The 20,399-nt window shown below is 40.4% G+C and overlaps 1 protein-coding gene across 2 annotated transcripts in view; it reads right to left on the reverse strand.

Annotated features, from left to right (window-relative positions):
• Window positions 1-20,399, reverse strand: part of TESK2 (testis associated actin remodelling kinase 2) — a 111,825-nt gene that overhangs the window by 83,037 nt on the left and 8,389 nt on the right. For both annotated transcript variants that reach the window (XM_032804535.2, XM_032804534.2), the window contains exon 2: window positions 17,782-18,091. In XM_032804535.2, the coding sequence (XP_032660426.1) occupies window positions 17,782-18,003 (222 nt within the window). In that variant the 5' untranslated portion in view covers window positions 18,004-18,091. The remainder of the gene's footprint in view (window positions 1-17,781; window positions 18,092-20,399) is intronic.

Below are 20,399 nucleotides of genomic sequence, written 5' to 3' on the forward strand. Positions count from 1 at the left end.
TGAGCTCTGATCAATGTCCCTGTAACATTGATCTTTCCGATACACATGCGTGCCCACCGACACAATCAGCTGTCTCGAAATGATCAAACATACCAAGAACAGTTTCTGTCAGAACTATCTGTCCTTTCACCAACTTTTACCATATCTTCAAACATCCACCCACCCCCAAGAGTCCAACAAATAGGAGGCCTAATCAAGCAATTCAGAAAAGAGAGAAAGAACTACTCATCTGCTGATGACAGAAAGCTGGACCTGACAGAAGATGGCTAGAGTTTTAAATAGAAGCAATTTGGAATTCTCTCCTCACCTTCCAACCTCTTCACATCCACTACCAAGGTCAAAGTATATCCTAAGCATTTGGGATGGAAAATGAGAGCGTTTCAATTTACTACAGTACATCCATAGTAGTTTCTTTGAACTTTTCCTTTCTATACTTGATATATTTGTCAGTGGCACAAACATGCTCCATCACTATAGCACACAGACAGGCACTAGCCACAAACCATTAAAATCCATCATCTGAGAGGCATCCTATTTCCCTGTTGTATTGTCACTATAAGAAAAAACTACAAATTTCCACATAAAACGTCCATCATAGCAATCCTCCTGTGCTACGTACTCTCTTCTATAAGGTCACTCACATTAATATTGGAAGTATGCTAGCGTGGTCCTCTTATATGAGCAACAGGAACCGTGTACCTTTCCCTTAGTATCCTGCTGTGAAAGGGCTTACACAAACACAGATGTTTTGCCAGCTGGCAAAAAAATCAGAAAATCCCAGTGCAGTCAGCTCACCATATCTCCATCCAGAACAGAAAGCTCACAGATCATTTTAATTGTGCTTGAAAAGTTGTGAGGTCTAAGACAAGAGAGACATTTTTGTGCCAGTGTAGTTTTGTCACCTGCTTTTCTACTGGAAAACCACACAACGATAATGATTCACATTGACATAGCCCTTTCATCCAGAAGGAAGGCAAAGGCCTGACACACTTCACAAATGACCAACAAAAAAATAATCACTGCAATCAAGAAGTGCAGTCATTAGCTAGCTTATTCTGTCTTGCCTGTTAGCCTAAGGGGCACGTCTTCACTGACAACTTAAAGCACTACAATGCTTTAACACGGCTTGTGCAGTTGCAGCATAGCTCTAAAAAAAATCCACCTCCATGAGGGGAATAGCTCCCAGCGCTGGTGCACTGTCTACACACTGGCACTTTACAGCGCTGAAATTTGCAGCGCTCAGGGGGGTGTTTTTTCACAAGTTGCAGTGCTGTAAAGTGCCAGTGTAGACAAGCCGGTAGTATCTGAACACCTTTATCATCTTATAAGTAAGTACCCTATTTAACTGCAATACACCAACAATTTAGCATAGGAAGTTTTAAAAGGTCAAAACAAACAATTAGAGAAGTTTCTATGTGGCTAATAACGTTAATATTTATGTAATTAATTGAAAGCTTTAAAAAACATTTCTCACTGAACATTAAAAAAAAAAAAAAAAGACTGAAATGGCTGTTCTGCTCCCTTCTTGATGCTGAGGAAGGTCTTTTCAGCCAGGAAGAAGCTGACTGACTAAACAGGGGAAAGACAGAAATGTGATGTTCAAGTTGATATTTTAAAGTTTTTTCAAGACTACCACAAATCAGAGAATTTACTAGACCAGATAAAGTTGTTGGATTCTCTCTAGTTTCTGCTGTGTAGTGGCTGCTTAAGAGAAACATTAGAACGATGTCCAAACTGTCCCTAGCCTCTGTCTACCAGAAGCTGGGAATGGGCGACGGGATGGGTCACTTGATGATTAACTGTCCTGTTCGTTCCCTCTGGGGCACCTGGCATTGGCCGCTGTCAGAAGACAGGATACTGGGCTATATAGGCCTGCTGAAACCTGATGTCAGTGAGACCTTGGCCCTGGCATGCTCTTAGGGTCACACACACACACACACACACACACACACACACACACACACCATTACACTTGGCCTACACTTTCTCCTACGACTTAGCAGCTCAATTCTGGAGCACTGCTCCTTCCTACCTGTCAGAGATATATACATATGTACATAGTGCAAGAAAACATCCCTCCCAAACAAAATAGGCACCTAGACTGCCCATCACTGAGTGGCACTGAAGTGTCATGTCAGGGGCAGGTCCTTAATCCCAGAGATTTTGCTTCTGCCATTTTAATTGAGCCTCAGTATCAGGGGAGAGAGGGACTGGGGTTCCTAGCCTAAAAAACAGAACCTGACTAAAATAAGAAATTTGATGGGTGGCTGTCTTGAGCAACAAGACCAGTCAACCAGCACAGCATGCAAAGCAGCAGGAGGACACAGCAAGGATTCTGTCTCACTGCCATGGGCAGCAAGAAGGAGCTGAGGGGAGAAGGTCAGATTCACTCAGCACCACATGCTCTTGGGCGAGGAGGCACAAGGACATCTAGGCCATAGGCACAGCCCTAATGGACACTGCTGGCCAAAAGAATCCAATCTCACATGCATGAGCCTCATATGTGGAATCCATGTAGCCAATAACTTGAAGAACCACCCATGTTCCTATTCATTTGCAATCTATAAGCAACAGGACTGGAAGGATCGTACTGGAATTCTTTCAGCTCCTGAAGCGGTTCACTCATGAATGTCACTGTAAAGGAGAAAAATGCCTTGAATGGGAGGTCTCCACTGAACATCTAGATGCTACAGAAAATAGTCCTGGCAGTTTACAGTAGTAGATGGAATTTTTCCCTCAAGCTCGATAATGATTCATTGTCCCAGGATGATCTTAAGGGAATCACAATTTTATTCAATGAGACGTAAAACTGAAGTTATCACTACCTGCAGTCATTAAAGAGCCCATATACATATTTTATATTTAGTATTTGTTTTGCCACTCAGTGCCCTTGCCAAATTCCTCTGAATTCCCTCTACAGCTTTATCTGGATACAGTAATATATTTCACTGCCTGCCCTAAGTGTTTGCATAGTGTTGCTGCATACTGTTAATAGTGCCTGCATTTCAGTGATGGGTCAAGGGATCCCTCTATAACCTTCACCTATCTCAAAGGAGGTTATGGAACTATCTGAATGTTGAAAGGCATTAAAAGAAATGCAAAACCATTATCAGTTCAAGGGGCATCCAGATCAAGCAGGCAGACTGGTTTCTTTCCTCAAGTATCACTTCATGTCAACATGCAAAAGCCCTTTGGTTATTTTGTAGTACTCGTTCTACACATCTCCCTTAAGGCCTACATTTTTAAAAATTCTAGTTAGTAGTTATATCCTAACCCTTCCACTACTTCTGTGACTGAGGGACAATGCACAATAAAAGATACTCTGAGGTACTGTATCTGTGCGTAGGGTGTGCGTAGGTCTTGATGGGCAAAAGGGTATGTTTTTTTCCATCGTGATATTTCCATTGGGTTAGCCTAAGGCAACTGAAAAGCCTGAATTTTAACAGTTTTTCACAAATGGTAAGCTAACTCAACTGAGCTAATATGATGGCAAATGTACCCTATTTTTCCCCTTAAAACAAAGCCAAGGAGGATAATTCCGTATAGCTTGTGAAACATATGAGCAAAGCTACAATTAAAATTACACAGTAAAGGGGTAAAATGCACAGATTCTGCTTTCAGCCAGAAACAGATTACTTTGCGCCGCTCCCTCAACTTAATCTGAAATAGTCCGATCACCTTCTGGCCATGTTATGAAGCTCCCCTTTTTTCCCACAAGCATCTGAAAATGGGAGGGCAGTGGATTGGAAATTGTAAGGGAGGAGAATTGTTGGAGGGAGAGGAGATTAAGTTGCATGGCGTGGTGGTGGTGATGCTTATTATACTGAACTCTATTGCTGCAATTAACTTATTCATAGACTTTAAGGCCCGAAAGAATCATTAGATCATCCACTTGAGTTCTTGTATATCACAGACCATTCAATTTCACCCAGTTAAACTTGTGATTGACTGATGTACATCTTCCAGAAAAGCATCCAGTGTTGATTTGAAGACACCATCACTTCCCTTTGTAGTTTGTTCCAATGGCTAATCATCCTCTTAAAAATCTGTGACTCACTTCCAAGTTGAATTTGTTTGACTTCAGTTTCTAGTCATTGGTTCCTGTGCTTCTTTTCCCTGCTAGACTGAGGAGTCCGTTAGTACTCACTATTTTCTCAGTGAGAAGGTACCTATGCACTGTGAATCATGTCACCTAAATCTTTTTTGATAAACTAAACGGATTGAGCTTTATGTCCTCATTGTAAGGCTTTTTTTCTTCAGCCTTCAATTCATTTTTGTGGCTGTTTTCTGCTCCCTCTCCAATTTTTCAACATCATTTTTAAAATGTGGACACTAGAAATGTACACAGTATTCCAGTACTTGCATACATCACAAATAATATGCTATGTCAAGGGTATTAAGAACATGTGAACAGGTGCCCTCTTAACATTTATATAAATCTATATAAAATAAATAAAAAAAGTCCTTTACACACCAAACGGATTTATGCAGGACCCACAAATATCAAGGGTATTGTGAATTCTCATCTCTACATTTTAAGCTGTGTTTGAAGACTGCCTACTCCATCAGTTACACTAATTCAGGCTAACTCAAAGGACATTCCTCAATGCAACAGACAAATTCATCTTCCTAGTACAGGCCTAGTGATAGAGCTGCTCAGAAGTACGTGTCAGAAAATGATAGAGAGAATCTTTAGATAAAGTAGTGAGAAGCAGAAAATGCAGATGTGGGTTTGAGGTTTCCTGTGTGATTTAGCTGACTTAGCTGATATCATCATCTGACTTCTACTGTAGTTCTGCCTTTATATTATTTTTACCCACTATCAGAAGTGTTTCCTTGCAGGTTATACTGCTCTACAGCCAAAATGCTTCTGAAATAAATGTAGTCATACTTTACTAATTCTGGGTCACTGAGAACGAAAATGATGCTTAAAATTGTTGATTGGCTCTAGTCTAGCTGTTGGGCTCCAGACTACAGCAGTGGAATCTCCTGGCAGGTGATGTTAGGGTTTCCATGTTCCGTGACCGTCAAAAGGATCTTGTCCCATTCTTCTTCATGGAAGGTGATCTTGTAGCCTGCAACAACATCGATGGTGTGATGGCAGCCCTCAACATCGTTCACGATCCAGATGAGTGGAGACTGTTCATTGATTCATCGAAGACGAGTCTTAAAGCTGTTTTGCTGCATAATGGCAATGTTTTGCCATCAATTCCAGTTGGTCATGCAGTCCATATGAAGGAAACCTATGACAACATGAAACAACTTTTGAGGTGCATAAACTATGACCAACATCAGTGGCAGCTTTGTGGCGATTTGAAGGTTGTTGCTCTCTTGCTTGGTCTGCAGACTGGATACACAAAGTACTGCTGTTTTCTCTGCGAATGGGATAGTCGTGCAAGAGATTCCCACTACATCAAGAAAGATTGGCCACTCCGACAGTCATTGGAGCCTGGGAGGAAAAGTGTTCAGCATCCACCACTTGTTGAATCAAGGAAGATTTTGTTACCACCCTTACACATCAAGCTGGGTCTGATGAAGAACTTTGTCAAGGCCATTGACAAAACACAAGCAGCTTTCAAGTACCTCCGTGGAAAATTTCCAAGGTTAAGTGAAGCTAAGATAAAGGAAGGTGTCTTTGTTGGTCCTCAGATTCGTGAACTTCTTCGAGATGATGCATTTGACCATGCACTGCGTGGCAAGGAAAAGATGGCATGGAAAGCCTTCCAGTTAGTGGCAATAAATTTTCTCAGAAACAACAAGGCAGACAACTACAGGTTGTTGGTGGAAAACCTCCTCAAGGCATACAAAAGCCTTGGTTGCAACATGTCACTAAAGATACATTTTTTGCACTCTCATCTAGATTTTTTTCCACCGAACTGCAGAGCAGTGAGCGACGAGCACGGCGAGCGATTTCACCAGGACATTGCAACAATGGAGAAATGCTATCAGGGCAAATGGAGCCCATCAATGCTTGCAGACTATTGCTGGACAGTGACAAGAGATGCTCCATTTAATGAATACAAGAGACAAGCCAAGAAGCGCCGAGTAGACACTGAATAGGACTAAACTATGTACATAATAGTTTTTTGCCTTTTGTTTCATAATAAATTTTATTTATATAACCCTTTTGCTGATTTTTAAAGTGTTACATAAACAGGACAGGTGAAATATTATCATGTAAAGCAACCATAAACACATGAAAAGACCTAGGTTTACAATTTATGATTAAAACTCTACTATCTACACAATATACATAGACATAAAATGTAAAAACTTAAATATCTTAGAAACAGTAGCCAATCAGTTGTTTTAATTGTCATATTTGAATTCAGCACATCAAAATACATAATAAATACCACATTTTATCTCTGAAGCAGACTTCTCAAAAATTGACCAGTGTTATTAGTTTGCTTGAAAAGAAACCTAGAAAAGTTACACCTGTATCTCTGCACGAAGCAAAAAAATCTGTTCTGTTGCAGATCTGCATGACTAGTCCTTCAAACATTTTGACAGAATCACCAAGTCTTCCACAAATAGGACAAAGCATGCACAGGTCACCAAAGAGAGAAAATATGCATGGTTCCTTTACATATAGATATACCAGAAAGCAACACATCAGGGTACTTCATATAGCATCTCAAAAATGCCTCCTTAGCATTTGTATGTGACTACATTAATTGCCTGCAGATTTAGAGTTTCCACAAAGTTAGATGCACACATATGAAGAAGTAGAATATAATATACAAATGTGACTCTGCTCAGTAACGGCAAACGGGGAAAGAAAAAATGTCTGAGATATCAGTGTAGGCAAAGGTTTTTCACTGTTTGCCTCTTATTTTGCTGTCTTATTTCTAAGCGTAATCAAATAATTTCTGAGGCTTTTGTTGGGGGAGAGGACTTTAACAAACCTTTACTGCATTGATGTAGAAGACTGCTCATTTGCGCCACTAGTTCCATTCATGATTAATTAATAGAGTCAGCTCCCTAGGTGAGTGGCTGAAATCAACACTTCTTTTCTACAAGAAAATCATCCCTCAATATCTGAGCTTCACTGCCTCACCTGTGTTTGACAGTTACAGCAGCAGCTAAGAACCAAGTCTAAGGAGAGAGAAACAAATAAGAGTTTAGACGACATAAATGATGGAAATTGGTTAGGAAGCCACTCTCTGCCCAGTGGCTCTCCTTACAAGGTTTTATTTTACTTTGGAAGGGCAATACGAAGCAAGGGAGGATATATCTCTTGCATTTACAATGACCATGGTAGGTGGAAAAGGGAGCATATTTTATCATTAAGTCTGTACAAACAAAAACATAACAAATGCAAAACTGAAAATAGAAAGACTAGTTCTTAGGAGAAACTAAACGCAGTCGTGTCTAATGTACTAAAAAACACTGTGCGCTTAGTATGCTGCAGGTCCAGAAGGCCAAAAACATTAACTTGCATGAGCAGCATGAAACAAGCTGTGGTTACAAGTAGTTAGCATCAGTATACCTCATATCCAACAGCTAATATGATCAAAACCAGTATTTTTCTTGCTTTCATCTATAAAGTGAAAATTATACACCAATACTCTTCCTACTTAATGATTGTGATTATCATCACCCCCTTCAAGAATGCAACCATGGCTTCAAATGTGGAGACAAAAGGGGACGGGAGGGAAGCATGGTAGAGGTTATTAAAACACATACAACCGTACAACTCAATATTATACTCCAGGTCAAATTCATTCTATAATCCATTTTTTTTATAATCCAATTTAATGTTACAATTGTACTAGTTATGGATTTGTCTCATTACACTTTAGCTTTTGCAATAACATGTTTGTTTTCAAATGCCATAGCAATCCTAACATTTAAGATTTTATTTTTCACATTTTATTTAAACATTAAATGTATTATAAAAAGCACAGTCATACATTTATTCTGAACTCCCAGAATCGCCTCCTTTTCAGTGTTTTTTTTTTTATAAAAAAAAAAAAAGCCTTTAAATTAATTCAGTGCAACTTAAAGGTGCTGGCTTGACCACCTGGAGACTGAAGTCATATTTATGCAAAGAACTGGTGCCGCACAGACAGCAGCCATTAAAGCTTTATCACCCAGCCAATGTGACCACCTCCAATGATGAGAGTGCAGTTCAGTGTCCATGTCAATTCCATCTTTGGCCTTTCTGATGAAACTGTCAACAATGTGCAGACTTACATTTGTATTTAAAACATGAAGGTTCAAATGGTTTATTGTTTATTTACCTGCTAACACACAAGGTTAATTAAGGATTCCAGGTTTGAAGCGTGCTTCCTGAAATGTCCCATGTCAGTGGTTTCCAAAACTCTTCCCCAGTTGGGCTCCTCTTTGAATATACTGGGGCTAGACATCCTCTCGCTCCTGTCACCCATGTCTTCTTGTACTGTACCCCTAGTTCACATGTTGCTCATGCTGCCTCTCCTTTCCATCCATTTTCTCCCACCCCCCATCCTTTTAGGGGTGTGTGTGGGTTTGTGTTTCTCCCTCCCCCCCACACACATTTTTTTTAATTCTCTGCATTTCTATTTTCCCGCCCAATATTTTTTCACAGTTCTGCTCACTTGGTGACTCCTCCTTTATTTCCACCATGCAAACATGAAGGTCACATTACTGCTTTTGGAAGGGGACATCTGGTGGGAACATCCATTGGCCTCTTGCACAGTTGATGTGAACATCTCAGGAAAAGAGAAGCTTGGGCTGAAGGCAGAGACATGTAGCCAGCCCTGGAAGCAGCTCAAACTGGGTCCTACTGCAGTCTTATACATACCATGGCCCTTCCAAATCAGGGTTAGGCTAAGCTAGCAGGGCATCAGAGGAGAGTAAAAGAGGGGTTAGGATGGACAGAAGTTTGCAATGAGTTCTATGAAAAAGACGACTCCATGTCTGTCAACCCAACACCTTAAATGAGCATTAAATTCAGTTAATGGTTTGAGGCTTTTAATAGATGAGTGCTGAAAGGTTTTTATGAAAAAAAAAAAGTGTGTTTTAAAACCAGATGTACTTTATAGCAAGATGTGAGACTCCTGGCAGGTAAGTAATATTCTGTACTTATGCTATGCATTTATAGCAAAGAAAGATGTAAATACAGACACCAGGAGCATGAACATCTATTAAACCCAGAACCTCCAGCACCAAAAACACAGGAATCTACCACCTGACCTAAAACTAATTCTCACCTAAGTTAAGATTCTGGCTCACGGTGTCTGGGATGGCTTACATTTAAGACTGCCAGTCTCATGTCAGACTCTTAAAAAAAAGGAGGCAGAAACCCCAATTAGATTTCACCAAGCCTGTAACAAATGTGTACTCCTGGACTACAGTGTTAGTCTTACCTTGGAGCCATGGACTGTCCCCTTAAGCTCTCCAGCCCCTCTTTACCATCCAGACAAAATGAACTCTATGATGAAATGTTACTAAAACCAAAATTCACCACACATTAGGTTCTCACACCAAAAACAATGCTGACATCCAATTTCTTTAGTAAAATAAACTAAAGATTTATTAGCTAAGAAAAGAAATGAGATGTATTGAGAGGTTAAAGCAGGTAAAATATATAAACAGCTGGGTTAGAGTTTGTAAGTTCAATTGATAACAGAGATGTAATGTCTGCCAGTACCCATAAGTCTCTGAGGGTTACCTTGTCAAAGAAAGCTATTAGGTTTTTGGGTAACACTTGTGGATGAGAGGGAAGCTGTAGATGTGGTGTATCTTGATTTTAGTAAGGCTTCTGATTCTGTCTCGCATGACCTTCTCACAAACAAATCAGGAAAATATAACCTAGATGGAGCTACTATAAGGCGGGTACATAACTGGTTGGAAAACTGTTCCTAGAGAGTAGGTATTAGTGGTTCACAGGCAAGCTGGAAGGGCATATACAGTGCAGTGCTGCAGGGATCGGTTGTGGGTCCAGTTCTGTTCAGGAGTGGTGGAAGTCCCCTAAAAGTGGGTGCTGGGGGGCGCCCAGGCTCCCTAACTGGGCCCCACTCCTGTGCTACCCCACCAAAACCCACCCCCACAGTGTTCAATATCTTCATCAATAATTTAGATAATAGCATAGAAAGGACACTTATACAGTTTGAAGACAATACCATGCTGGAAAGAGTTGCAAGTACTTTGGAGGAGAGAATTAAATTTCAAAATGCTTTGGATAAACTGGAGAAATGGTCTGAAGTAAATACGATGAAATTCAAGAAGGACAAATGCTAAGTACTCCATTTAGGAAGGAACAATCAGTTGTACACATACAAAATGGGAACTGACTGCCTAGGAAGGAGCACTGCAGAAAGGGATCTGGGGGTCATACCGGATCACAAGCTAAATAGAGTCAACAGTGTAATACTGTTGCAAAAAAAAGCAAACATCATTCTGAGATATATTAGCAGGAGTGTTGTAAGCAAGACAAGTAGTAATTCTCCTGCTCTACGCTGCATTGATTAGGCCTCAACTGGAGTATTATGTCCAGTTCTGGGCGCCAAATTTCAGGGAAGATGGGGACAAACTGGAGAAAGTCCAGAGAGGAGCAACAAAAATGATTAAAGGTCTAGAAAACATGAGCTATGAGGGAACATTGAAAAAACTGGGTTTGTTTAGTCTGGAAAAAAAGATTAATGAGAGGGGACTGACAACAGTTTTCAAATACATAAAAGGTTGTTACAAGGAGGAGGGAGGTACATTGTTCTCATTAACCTCTCGGGATACTACAAGAGGCAATGGGCTTAAATTGCAGCAAGGGAAGTTTAGGTTGGACATTAGGAAAAACTTCCTGTCAGGGTGGCTAAGCACTGGAATAAATTGCCTAGAGAGGTTGTGGAATCTCTGTCATTGGAGATTTTTAAGAGCAGGTTAGACAAACACCTGTCAGGCATGGTCTAAATAATCCTTAGTCCTGCCATGAGTCTAGGGGACTGGAGTAAATGACCTTTCAAGGTCCCTTCCAGTCCTACATTTCTGTGAAAATGGCTTTGGGGACCTTTGTCTATTTGCTCAGAATTCCCCCATCAGAATTCATCAGTCCAGAGATACAGGATCATGCCCAGGGTTTACTCTTATAGCTGTCTTCCCTGGAAAGCAGTCTGGTGCATGTTCCCACCACAGCATGGGTTTGTAAATTTCCCATTGTTGAATGTAAGGACCCATGCTTTGAAGTTAGCATGCTTCTCATTTATTGTTCTAAAGCTTCAATCCCAGTTAATGGCCAATCCAATTGCATTTAGATACACCCACCCAGACAAATTTTCCCTAGTTTACAGGAACAAAGATAGCCAGAAACAAGCCTTCATTAGTTTTCATACAGTATTACATATTAACTAAATTCTCTTCCTAATGCTAACACACCTTTTGATTTAGAGCTAACTAAGTGCAAAGTAAATCAACAAGTTTCAGATGAGTGAAGATAATAACATTAGCATTTCACTAGTTTTCAAGCATTTGGGGCAAATGTAATTATCAAGCATATGCCTCGTGTATGTAATGTGGTAACATCCTCTTTTGTTCTATTCTAACAAGTGAATTGGCTTGAACACACTATGACCTTTTAACATTTCTTTTGTTTCTATTAGCATGTGAGTGCTGCCTTGGCTTGAACTGGCAGCCTGCTGGGCAGAGTCACTCACTGAATATTGGAAAGTCTTTTAAGCTCAGGTACTAGAGGCCTCATTTTTTATGCTAGAAGTCCCAAGTTTGGCCGCACCAACAACCATGGCATCAGAGAGTTTTCAGCCACTAGATTATATGGCCACTTTACTTTCAAAATAAAAGAACATTATGAACTCATGAGATCATGGAATTAGAAAGTGAAACTGACAGTCCTCCGCTTTTACTCAAATATACAACACAGTTATTCATGGATTCAGCAAGAGGTGCAAGAATGTGCCTATACATATACACAAAAAGAAAGCATGAACAAAACGTATTACAAAATTTACTTTCCTTTCAGTTCTACGTATCAGAGAGCTATCGAAGATTGACAAACTTTCCATGTGAATTATGAGACAGTCACATACACACAGTGCAGTCTGGCTATCTAGTATGTATTAACTTAGACCTGAATGAAGTCCTTCTAAATGCTTTTTTTTTTTTTTTAAAGTGACATTTAGGCTTATCTACACCTACATTTTCTAGCACTCTAACTTGCTGGCTCAGAGGTATGAAAAATCATCCCCAAGTGCAGCAAGTTTGAGCACTTTAAAGGCTACTGTGGACAGGCTCTGAGTGCTGGAAGCCATGCTCCCAGCACTCAGAGCTATTCCCTTCGTAGAGGTGGATTACCAGGAGCATTGGGAGAGCTCTCTCCCAGCACTTGCATGTGACCACAAACACTTCAAAGCACTTCTGTGGCAGCGCGTCGAAGTTTCTAGTGTAGACGTAACCTTAGATTTTAAAAGGAACTGAATCAGCACAGTGAATTTTATCTTCAGTCAGCATAGGATCAAAGGAAAGTGGCCCACCACACTTGAGTTAGTGTGTGCTAAAATGTTTAAATGTAGGAATGCTGGTACTGTCATTATTTAACCGCAATGGAAATAATCTTCCCTTCCCACACTCCATCCAAAATAAACTCTTAATAATTAGGTATGTACCCCGTCCCCCCCCATTAACAGCACTGAAACTTGAGCTTTAATGGTTTGAGATCAGTGTCTTCCTCCATCTTGAGCAATCATTATAGCCACATTTAGGCAAACCTCCAAAAATATAATTTTTGCTAAAAATGCCATTACATTATTGAATAGTTTCCTTCTATTTCCTTCCCCAGCTTTTCATTCATTCCCAGGAAAGTGATTATAAATGTTCAATCTCTTGACTGAGGCATAAACTAAGTTGTCAAAAAGGACGTGAAATTTAACTGCCAAGTATATGAATTGCACATTTCTATATAAAGAAATTCTATTTTTAAAAATTCCTTGTAATTTTAAGGTGTCTATCACAAAAAAACCCCAAAACAAAACAGCTGAAGGACCAGGTCCTTACTTTGTAGTCTAAATGAACAATAAGTCCGATTTACACCATTACTTACCTTCCTCTCACTGTACTTACACAAGGCCTCAGGAAAAACTGTAATAAATCTGAAGATTATCTTTTAAATTAATCTAGAAGGCTATCAAATGCCAGTATGACATGGAATATACTGAAACCTTCAGCGGATTGCTCAAGGGCAACATTTTAAGCTAAATAGATGGGATTCAACTGATAATTATATTTGTATCCTTTAGGTCTTTAATGCCAGTCAATCTGGTTTTATGGAAAATAGGTCTTGTCGAACAAACCTGATCAAATTCTTTGAAGAGATTACTAGTTTGACTGATAAAAGTAACTGCATGGATGTAATGTAGACTTTTGTAAGGTGTTTAACTGTCAACATTAACTATTTCACTAAGATCATTTTAGCAAGGAAACCCGGCTAGTGTGCTTATCCCACAATCTTAATCTACTACTCATTCCTTCCTGGCTTCCAAAACCCTCTATTGTCCCTTCATAGCTGCCAAAACTTCCAGAATTCCTAGTAACAGGTTCCACAAGATAGTTCATTATGCTGTCAATACAAAAATCTTCAGCACATTGGACACTGAAAATTCATGGGCAGAGTGAATTCAACAGAATCAATATTAAAATAAATGCCACAGGGAATTCTGGGCTGGCTGTATTACTCATATTTTGGTCAGGAAAAAAACTGTTTTTAAAACCCACCCAAGATGGATGAAGAATTTCCAGTCAGTCACAGAATTCAAGAGCCTTACCACAGAGTTTAGGTACAGTTTGCTGCAGAGTACATAAGGCCTTGTATAAAGCTAATAGCACAAAATGCTTTTTGCAGGAGTTCTGAACAAAAGACAAATTAATTGTTCACTTCAGTCTTGCTGTATTATATAACGAACAGTGTGTGTTTCATAGTGTGGTATTTAATTTCAGTGTCTGACGCACATCTCCCCCCCATTAAATTATAGTTCTACCAGTACCTGAAGGTCTTGCAGTACACTTGCCTCCTAGCTGGAAACTTAACATTTTTGTTTTATTAATAAAAGATTTTTCATGCCTAGCCCAATTTGAGAACAATCCTTCACGTTCTGCACAGGCCTGTGGAGTCTAAGCCAGAAGCCAATTATTAGCCAACTACTTCTAACTATACCAGCTATTGCAGTATGATAGCTAGGAAGAATATTAAGCTCCAGTTCCATATTATATAATGTTAAGGATGCTAGAACTGCTACACTGCTGGCTAATAATATACCAGATTAATACTCCATGCTGTGTAAACCCCAAAACATATCCATGTGGATTTAAGTAACTTGTCACTGTTGAGTATCTGAGGGGTAGCCATGTTAGTTTGTATCCACAAAAACACCGAGGAGTCTGGTGGCACCTTAAAGACTAACACATTTATTTGGGCATAAGCTTTCGTGGGTAAAAAAACCCACTTCTTCAGATGCACTTGTAACTGTTGCTACAATAAAAGCCCTTGAAGTTCCACTAGAAATTTTATCTGCAATTATTATAGGAAGTGTGTAAAATAAGAATTGAATAGTGCATGTTAAGAGTTGCTTTGGCACACATCAATAGAAAACTAAAAACAACATGTGTTGTACTTGCTGTTAGCCATGTTTCTCTTATGATTTTGCATTAATAGGTGTTACACATAAAGGTACTTTATTTTAAACTAGTATTTATTACAACCCCCAATTTAACAGCAAGCAATTGCATTCATTGTGAAGGACTGTACTTGGAAATGAATTTTTTTCAATTACAGAAATTAGACAAATAAAATGAACTGATCTTGTTGCAACCAGTTAGCCTTTCAAAGTATCCTTGGTTGTGTTACAGGTACAAAGCCTACTTAAAACAAACAAAAGGAAGTATTTTTTCACACAACGCACAGTCAACCTGTGGAACTCCTTGCCAGAGGATGTTCTGAAGGGCAAGACTATAACAGGGTTCAAAAAAGAACTAGATAAATTCATGGAGGATAGGTCCATCAATGGCTATTAGCCAGGATGGGCAGGGATGGTGACCCTAGCCTGTGTTTGCCATAAACTGGGAATGGACGACAGGGAATGGACCACTCGATGATTACCTGTTCTGGTCATTCCCTCTGGGGCAGCTGGCATTGGCCACTATCGCAAGATAGGATACTGGGCCAGATGGACCTTTGGTCTGACCCAGTATGGTCGTTCTTAATCTAATGTTTAATGTATACTTCAGAATGGTGTTACCAAAGCTCTTATTTCATATAATTTCATTAAACTAAAAAATTGGATTTTCTATCCACTCACAAAGCTGCCTCAGAAAAGAAGTCTAAAATCATCCTGGATTTTTCTTGACTTAGATTTTCCATCTTAAGAGATTGCAGACCAAGATGAACTTGTAATCCTTTGAACCGAGAAATTGTCTCTATACTGGACATACATGAAGAAACTTAATATGAAATCAGAGCATCAGTGAACTTGGGTTAATCACACAGGTGGCCCTACTGACATCATAGCGGAGCACAAACTTACCACCCAAATGAGCACTAAAACTGCATCACAGGATATCATCTTAAAACATTTCTCATCCCTTTTGCTCCACAGTAACTGAAACAAAGTCTTGTCCTACAGATTGGGGCGGGGATGTGAACCAGACTCCACCATCTGACGTCACTTCTGGAGGAACAGATCCAAGATATTACATTTTAAATCCACAACATCACGATAGGTCAAATGCATGCCTAGTGTAACATGCTCATTCAAGAGACAGGCTCTGCAGTGGAGTTACAAGTTAAATACCTTTGACAAAGGACTAGAGAATGTCAAGTACATTGATTGTTAAATATCAAGCTCAGTAGGAGCCATTATTTGCCTACACTAAACTGTATATAGAAGCAAAGATCTTCCCTGTGGCCCTTCATGATAAGATCATCTCATCTAGAAAACTAAAGCAGCAGATCAACTAGCGCATATGCTGGTAATATATCTTTCCTCTGCCCACACCTTGCTCCTAACTGCTCCCACTGAATCCCTCACCAACTTTTGTTTCCTGACATTCTTCCATGCTGCCTCTTCTGCCTGGAACATTTGCCTTCTCCTCTTCATGAAACTTTTTCCATTTAATCCACCAGTATTAGGTGGTAGATTAAGAATGAGCAATTTAATCTAAAAAGGCTGTTTGCACAGCATGTACAGGGCCTGCTGAGGTTACAGTAGCTCCTAGAAATGAAAACAGCAGCATCATACTGTGTGCCATTATAACAAATTCACTTTCTCTAGTTACTGATAGGCTATTCCATGCAGTGCTGTGCCTTAGCACCAAAAGCAGATAGCTGCGTATGGAGTGTTGAATGTTTCTGTGCAAAGAGGTGTAAACAAAGTTTAAAAAAAATCACAAATTTATGTAACATAACCTTTATTTTGATTGGTAATTTAAGCACTTAACCACAGAATTAGGAGCTTTTACCATTTTAAAATACACAGTACAAAAGACTATCAGAAGTGTTATGTCACTAGTGTAACATCTTGAAAGGTATCTCATGTCACAGAGATGTAAATATAATTTGGAGTATGACTTTATTCAAAGCCATAAAATCAGGGAAGGAAGCCAATAATCTCTGCAACACCTTAAAGTCAATGCATTTATCAATTCCTCTATAGCAGTGTTTCCCAAACTTGGGACTCCGCTTATTCAAGGAAAGCCCCTGGTGACTGGGCCAGCTTGTTTACCTGCCGCACCCGCAGCTCTGGCCAATCGCAGCTCCCATTGGCCATGGTTCGCTGCGGGAAGCGGCGGCCAGGAAGTCCTTCGGCCCACGCCGCTTCCAACAGCCCTCATTGGCCTGGAGCAGCGAACCGTGGCCAGTGGGAGCCGCAATCGGCTGAACCTGTGGACGTGGCAGGTAAAAAAAAAAAAACGGCCCGGCCCGCCAGGGGCTTTCCCTAAACAAGCGGTGCCCCAAGTTTGGGAAACACTGCTCTATAGCAAAGTTAAGAGCTTTAAAAATATTTTGCTTGGCCTAATACCTAGCAAAAATCAAAATGGCTATAAACCTTACTAGAAGAGCCAGAACTGCAGAATATTGCTGACACAAACTTGAGATTGCACAATTTCATCTTGGCTTTAACATTTACAGCATTTACTGACTTTCCAAACACTGAGAAGAACCAGGGGACTGCCATAACCCCAGATCTGCTCAAAAAATAAGAGATTCTTTTTACTGAAAAACTAAATCAGAAAAAGAAAGCAGGGAATGAAGAGAAGAGACGGAAACAGAAAAAAGAGGAGGAGGGTACAGAGACATTGTGCAATAAACTACAGCATATTTCAGATTCCACAATTACGTGCCAACATCACAACACATCTACTTCTTCTGTCAGAAAGCGAAGAACAGCAACCTGTACTAAAGAAACAAGTGCAGTTCTGCTGGCCCAATTACAAAGCCAAATGGAAAACATCCAGACCACAGTTTCCCCAGCATATAAAAGATACATATTTAATGTGTGCACTTAATAAAACAGATAAGAAACAAAAAGCCAATCCAAATATTTTTCACCGTTTCCCCCATCCTCCTCTACAACTTTCTAAAATAAATGACACACCATTTTGTAAGCGGTTGGGGGAAATGTTTATGCTACTTGCCAAGATCCCCACCACTCACTCACCCAAGGGAAAGCATATACAAGAACTCCAGATGACTGGTAGACAAGGAAAGGCCCTCATTCAGAAACTCAAACACAGCCTCTGTACAAAATGCTGCATCATCGATTTGAAAGAGGAAAATCACTAAGGTTAGCCACCCACCTTGAATACCTCAGAGAAGAAACCAGAGCCTATTTTCTCACAGGTGAAGTCATCAAGACGTGTAAGTCTGGAAAAGGCACTTATCAGGGCTCTGTACGAAGAGGTCCAAACTCTCCCCACCTGGGACACAGTCCCGTCACCTCCACCACCCCCATCAAAGTCTTCAATGCGCTCCAAGCGTGGTGGAAATCCTGCTATTGAATTCCGTTTACTTCGATCCATTTTGGAAAATAAATGGCTCCTTTTGAAAAAGCAAGGATTTCTCACATCTTAGGTGCTTGAGTAGTTTTTATTCTGCTTTGGTGGGATGCTAAAAAACAAAAAGAAAATTACATAAACTTAATTAGTTACTACTATTAGGGACACATTCAAAAAGAGTTCAACTCTTCATTCACACCTCTTTAGCCTGACAAATTTAACTCTCATTAGGAAAAATAATCAGAATTCTAGTAAACGTACAAAAGGGAACAACATACAGATGGACAGGACCACCTTAAATGGCCTTTTCTATCTTTAGATTCCAGAAATACCTTTTATTTATGGCTATAAGATTAAAGAGATACATATTGGAAGTACTGAGTCCCAAACACGGTAAGAAAAATCCTTCTATTCCTACACAAAGTTTTTTTAATTAGTCAAATAAAATACTCTCTCTATTTCACTAAGATTTTTCAATACTATAGTAACTCTTCGCTTAACTTTGTAGTTATGTTCCTGAAAAATGCGATTTTAAGTGAAACGATGTTAAGCGAATCCAATTTCCCCATAAAAATTGATGTAAATGGAGGGGTTAGGTTCCAGGGAAATACACAGCCATGATGACTGAAGAGGGTGGGATATTTCCAGGGGAATGCCTTAGTGCTAAATGATGAACTAGCACTCAGCTGAGCCCTCAAGGGTTAACACATTGTTAATGTAGCCTCACACTCTACAAGGCGGCACAAATGGAGGTAGGGGAAACCGCATAGCAGACAGAGACACACCCCCTGTGGGGAGGGGGGGGAGAGAGAGGTGCATTGCCCTTTTAAGTATGCTGACCACACTCTAAGCACATTGCCTTTTTAAGTAGATCAGGAAGTTGAGACAGCAGCAGCTACCAGCAAGCTCCTTCTGTCCTGAGCCCTGTTGTGTCTCCTCCCCACCCTCCCGCTCTATGGAGATAGGGTAAACAGGGTGCAGGAGCAGGGGGACACCCTGAAATTAGCTCCCCCTTTCCCCCCCACACAGCAAGCAGGAGGCTCCTGGGAGCAGCTCCAAGGCAGAGGGCAGGAGCAGCACATGGCAGTGTGGGGAGGGACAGCTGAACTGCCGGCAATTGATAGCCTGCTGGGCGGCTGCCACACAGGGAACTTTGGGGAGCGGGGAGCTGTTCTCTAATTGATCAGCAACATAACAACAAAACACTGTTAACCAGGACAACTTTAAGTGAGGAGTTTCTGTACTAGTTTTAGGGACCCAGCGAGAAAAATAATGTTTTATGCGACATCGTATTAGAGTAACAGTTAATGAACACTTCCCATAACTCTGCTGCCATCACAAGAAAACCACTTTGCACTACGACTTGACTCAGGATCCCTGGTCCAAAGTGCAGCACAACATCAAAATCAGATAAAGGACGATCTTCATTAGGTGTCAGTAGCAGCAGCACCTACATCCTTTATTCAGGTTTCCATACACTACAACTTTAGAGCCAACTCCCTTAACCTGTAAAAAGAATGAGGAGTACTTGTGGCACCTGAGAGACTAACAAATTTATCTGGGCATAAGCTTTCATGGGCTAAAACCCACTTCATCAGAGGCATGGAGTAGAAAATACAGTAGGAAGATACACACACACAGAAAATGAAAAGATGGGGCTTACCTTACCAACTCTAACGAGACAAATCAATTAAAGTGGGGTATTATCAGCAGGAGGAAAAAGCACTTTTGTAGTGGTAATCAGGGTGGCCCATTTCGAACAGTTGACAAGAAGGTGTAACAGTACTGATTATCACCCTGATTACCACTACAAAAGGCAACCTCCATCTTTTCATGTTCTATATATACATGTACATATGTGTTTTTCCACTCCATGCATCTGATGAAGTGAGTTTTAGCCCACTAAAGCTTATGCCCAAGTAAATTTGTTAGTCTCTAAGGTGCCACAAGTACTCCTCGTTCTTTTTGCTGATACAGACTAACACAGCTACCACTCTGAATCCCTCAACCTGTGTAAGTTATCACAGGCAATGTCTGCACTACCGCAATAAGTCGACCTATACTACGCAGCTCCAGCTCCGTGAACAACATAGCTGAAGTCGACATACCTTAGGTCGAGTTACCACAGGGTCTACACTGAGGGGGGTCGATGGGAGAAAAATCTCCCATCGACTTATCTTACTCTTCTCATCAGGGGTAGAGTACAGGGGTCGACTGGAGAGCGATCTGCTGTCAATTTGGCAGGTCTTTATTAGACCTGCTAAATCGACTGCCAGTGGATCGATTTCAAAGCTTCAGTCCCTGCTGTAGTACAGACCTGCCCACAGTTCTATTGAAGCCAACAGAGCAACGACAGTTGAAGATTTAGTCCCAAATCTATAACATCAATGATGTTACCATTCAAGGCAAAGTTCCAGAGT

Source organism: Chelonoidis abingdonii, chromosome 7 (assembly GCF_003597395.2).
Source record: "Chelonoidis abingdonii isolate Lonesome George chromosome 7, CheloAbing_2.0, whole genome shotgun sequence".
In the NCBI taxonomy this organism is placed as follows: Eukaryota; Metazoa; Chordata; order Testudines; family Testudinidae; genus Chelonoidis; species Chelonoidis abingdonii.